Consider the following 6,537-nt stretch of genomic DNA (forward strand, 5'->3'; position numbering starts at 1 on the left):
TGTTGATTACAAAATACATATTAAAACTGGCAGGAATATGTGGATTCTGTAATGTTAATAATGTACATAACATCAAACTAACTTGTGAGTGTCATGAAGCCATAAAATTGAAGTACAAAATACTCGCTCGCCATGTCATAATTGTCCTTAGGGTTTCCAAGCACTATACATGACACATGAATGGCAAGCACTGACGTAAAGTGCTGACTGCGCGTTCTGATAAAGCCAACTACATAAGCACGGCTAGGGTGTATCACCGCACTCAAGGACAAACATAGATAAGACCTCTCAGCTGATAGGTACAGTGCGTGGACCTGCCAGAAGACCACACTTTTCTTGGGCCATTATCTCTGTAACCGTTCAACTTTGGACATAGGTATTTTGGGTTATATCGGCATACTTTAACATAAGGAACACCCTCCCGAAGTTTGGTCCATTCCTCCTGGGACACCCTGTATATATATATATAAATATTCAAGAAGTTCAGTACTGTGTTTACAAAACCCAGTCACTGCTCCCTACCCTGAGTCAGGCAAACAAAGTCCACACCCTCCCATCCTACTTCTTTATGATCCATTTTAATATTAACCTCCCATCTACGTTTGGGTATTTCAATTGGTCTCTTTTGTCAAGCATTCCTGCAAAAACTCTGTAGGCACTATCCTCTTCCGTTCCCAAAATGTCCACTGGCTTCACATCACACATTCTTTAGATTATCTGCATTTATTTGGCTCAGATTCTACAACCATTTCAATTTAGTCTGTTTCCTTCAATCTAACAGTTCCAAACATACTGTCAGGTCATGCAGCGTCAGTTCAAGATGTCCGCTCTCTTCAGTTGACATTTTGACTATCTCCCTAACGGTATACCAAAGCCTGCTGATGTCAACACCAACAGCTATGCTTTCCAAATTGCAAACTTTTTTGAGATTTTAACCTGATATTGTTCTTTACCTTCCACTTACCTTCTAGAGATTGAATCTCCCCATATCAGAATTCTGTGTTGTACAATGACTTAATGAAACTACTTTGGACACGTAGTAAAGAATAACAGTGGCATGCACACAGGAAGACTACACAGGATAACACCTATACAGTGTGGAAACAAGAACTAGCCGCTGCAGCACTTTAGACATAGGGCGAGAAACCCTAACAATTTTAAATTTAAAATTTAGAGAAAAATTATAAAGGATTTTAAAATTAGAACTAAAGATTTTATAGTGCTACTATAGGAACGTCAAAATTAACGTGTGTAAAATAATCTACAAACCAGACAGACATCAATGAAGTAGATGTTGATAATAACAAGGAAAGTGTTTTATATGTTAAATTTTGGGCTGGGTGCAGTGTGACAGCAACGTGAGTGTTATACACCCGATGATGGCCGTCTGAGGCCGAAACATGTAGTGTAGAGGAGCAAGATCAAGGACACATAATATATTGTTTGCACTTGGGACGGAATTTATATCATTATATCATTTAGGGTATAAGGTAGTGCACATTAGTAGAACTCATTACTAAATTATGTTACTTATGTACTTAAAAAAATACTAATCAATTCTGTACACTTACTCCTTCTGGTTTTGTTACTATCAAATGGGTGCAATGCTTGTTCAGGCTCAGTTGACAATGCCCACCATTGAATGTTATCATAGCCCATAACGCTTCAGAATCAGCTTTCGTGGTTCGTGAAAGACATGCAATTATCCCTGTGAAAAGCTGGTCACTGTCAGGCAAGAAACCTTTAGTACTGATTACAGAGTTATGGAAATATATCTGTAACATAACCAATTTAACCACAAGCAATAACAATCAAAATAAGAATCATGATCGTCATACATAAAAAAGAAGCTGTTACAAAGGATACGGCAACAATCTTTTACATTTAACGGAGTAAAGGACCCACTTCTGAGTAACTGCTGGGACTTCATACAGTTCCTTGGCATCACAAATATCACTTTCAGATGCATCATCTCCAATAATGCAGTGCGTCACAAAGTCTGAGAAGTAATTCATCCGTTCTCCTCCTCCCTCTTGAAGAATGCTTAAGACCTAACATGCAAAGATTGTAATTTACTCTAATTAAAGATATGCCAACATAATATTCTTATTTGTCTTAATATTTCCTCTTCATTCCTTCTATCACTGCGCCTACAAAACTTGCGGAGAACAAAATTTAACACAGTTAGTAATCAAAAGCACAAAATAACTAAAAATTAGGCAATAGTGTACGTATAATGTGTTTTAAACTAAAGATATACGCCGTTTATATTCACCTTTTCATGTGCCTTCCCACTAACATAAAACTTAACATTTCGAAATAAAGGCTCGTTTAATTTTAATTCCTGCACTGCGTCCAACACTTCACTCATCTTACAAAGTACAATGGTAACAAACCAAAAATTTCATAGCATGTGCAATGCAATGTAAATGTAAACGCATTATCCGGTAATAACTTTTTTTTATTCTACATCATCTAAAACAAATTCCCTCGGTTCTTCGTTGCCGTTCATTGAAGTATGATATGATTGGTGTACAGGTATCCCGCAACCACAAGGTAACCAACATATATATAACAAATGTCTTCACTAAGTTGAAAGCTCTGGGAAATATATAAGCATTATATTAAAATAAACAAAAGCACATAATGTCCGCAATGTTTGGGGTTAATATTCTTTACCCAGTAATAACTAAAAACCAAACTATTTGAAAGGTCAATTTTCCTTTTATTATGTCACTGAATAAGCCCGCTTCCAAAGTACAGTAATACGGGCTGTCCGTTGCCGTGACGGCCGTGTAGGAATACACACAGCGACATCGGTCGTACGATGTCCGTACGGTTCATTTCGCATCAAGTAGTAGAATATAAAGTGTAGTCTTAGGATTCACACGTGACGACATGCGACATCTACCGTACGACAGTCGCAAGGCAAAGAAATGTATTTGGTCGCTCTAGTGTGAAAAGGAGGTCTTACGGCAAGAAAAATCGTACTACCGATTGCTACCGATATCGCTGTGTATGTGTGTTCCTCTGCACGTTCACACACAGCGACATCTGCCGTACGACGTCCGTCCGGTTCATGTCGCTTCAAGTATTAGAATATAAAGTGTTAATCTTAGCTTTCATACGTGACATGCGACATCTACCGTACGACAGTCGGGTCGCAGCATTAGTGGGTGATGGAATCCAGCTCTGTGGTTCACATTACGCGGCTTCATCCGTATGAACCCTCGACCGTCTGTTTCGCGTTATTGCATTAGTTCTTATCGTATTGTTGCGAAATTGGAGGAAAAAAATGAGTGGCATTGATGTTAACAAGAAATTGTTAATAGCGTTGATTGAAGAAAGGCCAGTATTATGGGATAAAAGTGATGATACATACAAAGACAGAAATACTACGAAGGAAGCTTGGAATGAAGTTTGTTTGGGGTTGAAAGAAGATTTCAAAACATTGAAAGACTCAGAAAGAAATGTATTTGGTAAATAGGTATACTTATTACTTTCACAGTATATCTGTTATTTAGGGCCGCGCCATAGCTCAAGCGGTTAGTCACTGGCTTCCCACCGCGGCGGCCCGGGTTCGATCCCGGGGTCTGGTGGAGTGGGATTTGTGGTGGACAAAGTGGTGCTGGGGCAGGTTTTCTCCGAGTACTTCGGTTCCCCTGCCAATCTTCATTCCACCAATTGCTCTACAATCACCCTCACCCATCATCTGGAGCTGGTACAACAGGCCAGAAGTGGCCACAGTACAAGGGACTTAGTCCCACCCCACTAGCATTAAAAAAAAAATCTGTATTTGTTGAACAAAATTATAATGAAGATATGAAACTAAGGGAACGAATTTAGTGTATGTAGCTGAATGTCATATTTTTAACAGGTGCCAGGGAACTGCTCCAACATCCTCGAAATATCCAGAAAATATATGTCTTGTATGGTTCGCCGAACATCCACCACCCATCTCACTCTCTGGTGTCAAGTCATCCAATGTTGATATCTTTGTGGTAGCCTCTACTGAAGTTTCTTCGATCGGTAATGCATCTGTCCCTTATGAAATTATGTAAGACCACACAAGCCTTCACAATGTCAGCTCCTAAATCTGGCTCAACATTAATCGCTGTGTAAGATATGCCACGTGTTACTCAAAATTCCAAACTGGCATTCAAGAAACCTATGAGATCTACTCAGGCGATAGTTGAAAATTTTTTTGGTCACTTAGCTGTGACACACCAAAAGGCCACGATAAGTGCTTATGTAGTGCAAAAGCCTCATCTCCCACCAAGACAAATGGTACAGCTGGACCCTCCATCCCTGGTAAACTCTTCTGTTCGGGTAGATCATGAGTGCCTGTAAGAATTGATTTCCACAATGCAGAGCACTTAAAAATAGTGGAATCGCAGTCTTTCCCATAGCTCCCAATGTTTACATGTACAAAGCGGAAGTTGCAGTCGGCAACTGCCATCAATATAACTGAAAAATAATCTTTATAATTCCAGTACATGGAGCCACTATTATTGGGACATATTATTCAAATGTGCTTTCCATCTACCGCTCCAATGCAGTTGGGGAAATTGCCATTTCTTTCGAAACCAGAAGCGACAGATTTCCATTTTTCCTTGGTAGGTACAGGAATGCATTCCGATGGCATGACAAACCACATGGCTCTGCATTCATCTCAGACAATGGTCCTTGCAGTTGAAACTCCAATTCTGTATGTGTAATGTAGGTCAGGAAAACTGCAGCCAGTGGCAAGGTACCTGAAAAAAAGAGAATAGTTCTTATTTAGTGTGGATACTTCTTTGTCTCTTTAGTTGGTTATTCAATAGTAAAACACTTCATCCAATTCCTTTCATTTATGTAATTCATCTTTTCTTAATTAATTTTAATTTTATTTTACTTGAATTTCATTACAGTAAAAGAAGTTATAAAAATATGGAGAAACATCAGAGACGCTTATGCTAGAACTTGTAGAAAAAGAAATGAAGACAAAACGAGCGGAGCTGGGGCATTCTTTACAAGGAAATACTTGTATGCTGAACAATTGCAGTTCTTGTATAACCTGGATTGTGAGCGCAAAACACCAGACAGCCTAGACAGTGACAAAACCCCTGAGGAAAACTCCGATTTACCACCTACTGACCAGGAACCCTCCGGATTAGAAACAAATGATCAGGAAGCTGCATGTTTTAAAAAGCCATCTCCCAGAATGGAGAAAAAAAAATGTCGCTATCGTGAACCAGATCAGGTAGAAATGAGAATTTTGGCAGCACTAGAAAATGAAAAACCAAACAGGCACTTGTCTTTCTTTAAAGGTGTTATTCCTTCCCTTGAAAAATTTGACGATGATGAGATCATAGAATTTCAGATGGGAGTGTTGCAACTTGTGAGCAACATCAAACGACGCAAGCGAATGAACACCTCCCAATGTGGCTCAATGTCCACGTGTGAAGGGAGACACTGGGACCTACAGCAACCGTATCTACAGGAGAATTTCAGAAGAGTGACAACACCATCACAACAGCGTGCATCCCAGTACTATCAGAATTTCAGCAGCCAACTTACTCAATTAACTCCTGCTTCCTACACTGAAAGTTGTCCATCCCCTGCGTCATCTACTTGTTCCAACTCAAACAGCACTTCGGATTCATTTGATTTCTGCTCACAATAACTTGCAGACAAGACACTTTTTATTTGGTACTTTTATAACTTATTTTCCAACATTTGCAGATGTCATTCTTTGTAATCAGTACTTTTTTAAAATTTGTAAAATAAACATTATTTCCACGTCTCAAAAGAATTTAATTTAACTTACCTTATTGCAACAGCAAGCATCTGTACAGGTGGAATACAGTTCAGTTTGGTATTTTGGCGTCGGTGTTCTCCAGTTCATCAAAAGATGAAGCAGACATTTGAAAATACAGTAAAACTTGGTTATAGCAACATCGGTTTCTGCGACACCTTGTCTATTGCGTCAAATATTCAATGGTACAAACTAATTCCTCATAAAGCAACTGTTTTTATACCTTGCTTAGTACGACATGCACAAATGCATCAACCTCGTATGTAACGTCATTTTCATTCCTGAATTTCTCTGATATCGTGGGAAAGTTCGATGTGTCTGCCCACCCTCACTTTCTCTACTTGCTGACGTGACTGTCCTGGAAGAATACGACCGCGGGCTGCAAGAGGAGTGTGGGTTTTATGCAAAAACAAGGGTGTGGGGTGGGACTGCGTGAATAGTGCAAGAGGACGCGGCAGGTTGTTAACTGCATTCCTTTCCTAGAATCTTGTCTAACAGGACCTCACATTGTCTACTTACCCTATAGTGTTCCTGCCTAAACCCAGAGAAGTGCAGTAGCGAAAACATGGCAATGAAAAGGAAAGTTTTAAGCATTGAAGAGAAAGTTGAAGTGATTCATGAAATAGAAAATGGAAGGAAAAAAGCTGATGTATGCCGCGAATTTGGTTTGGTGAATTCTACAGTACAAACGATATGGAGAATCCATATTAATTCCACGTTAATGTTACGTTAGTCTGTAC

General features: G+C 39.3%; 3 protein-coding genes across 4 annotated transcripts in view; 1 reads left to right on the top strand and 2 right to left on the bottom strand.

Annotated features, from left to right (window-relative positions):
* Window positions 1–2,714, bottom strand: part of LOC111870225 (PAX-interacting protein 1) — a 66,054-nt gene extending 63,340 nt beyond the window's left edge. The window contains exons 1-3 of the mRNA XM_033753779.1: window positions 2,276–2,714; window positions 1,867–2,051; window positions 1,572–1,749 (exon numbers count right to left, since the gene is read on the bottom strand). Coding sequence (XP_033609670.1) covers window positions 1,572–1,749; window positions 1,867–2,051; window positions 2,276–2,371 — 459 coding nt within the window. The 5' untranslated portion in view covers window positions 2,372–2,714. The remainder of the gene's footprint in view (window positions 1–1,571; window positions 1,750–1,866; window positions 2,052–2,275) is intronic.
* A 240-nt stretch (window positions 2,715–2,954) lies between these two features.
* Window positions 2,955–5,976, top strand: LOC111870142. 2 transcript variants are annotated; one of them, XM_023862187.2, is made up of 2 exons: window positions 2,955–3,479; window positions 4,911–5,976. In XM_023862187.2, exons 1-2 carry the CDS (start codon window positions 3,296–3,298, stop codon window positions 5,663–5,665), a joined length of 939 nt encoding a protein of 312 aa, XP_023717955.1. In that variant the 5' UTR covers window positions 2,955–3,295; the 3' UTR covers window positions 5,666–5,976. The 2 variants fall into 2 exon arrangements, with proteins under 2 accessions (XP_023717955.1, XP_033609613.1); XM_033753722.1 differs by lacking the exon at window positions 2,955–3,479 and adding an exon at window positions 4,676–4,750.
* LOC111870117 (protein ABHD11) overlaps window positions 4,037–6,537 on the bottom strand; it is a 13,598-nt gene continuing 11,097 nt past the window's right edge. Inside the window, exon 6 of the mRNA XM_023862166.2 lies at window positions 4,037–4,754. Coding sequence (XP_023717934.1) covers window positions 4,673–4,754 — 82 coding nt within the window. The 3' untranslated portion in view covers window positions 4,037–4,672. The remainder of the gene's footprint in view (window positions 4,755–6,537) is intronic.

Source organism: Cryptotermes secundus, unplaced genomic scaffold (genome assembly GCF_002891405.2).
Source record: "Cryptotermes secundus unplaced genomic scaffold, Csec_1.0 scaffold1314, whole genome shotgun sequence".
In the NCBI taxonomy this organism is placed as follows: domain Eukaryota; kingdom Metazoa; phylum Arthropoda; class Insecta; order Blattodea; family Kalotermitidae; genus Cryptotermes; species Cryptotermes secundus.

Excerpts from the sequence above, each read along its gene's own strand:
- LOC111870142 (XM_023862187.2), top strand. The coding sequence starts at position 3,296 with ATGAGTGGCATTGATGTTAACAAGAAATTGTTAATAGCGTTGATTGAA. Across the intron at positions 3,480-4,910 it reads CTCAGAAAGAAATGTATTTG|TAAAAGAAGTTATAAAAATA; the intron begins GTAAATAGGTAT and ends ATTTCATTACAG.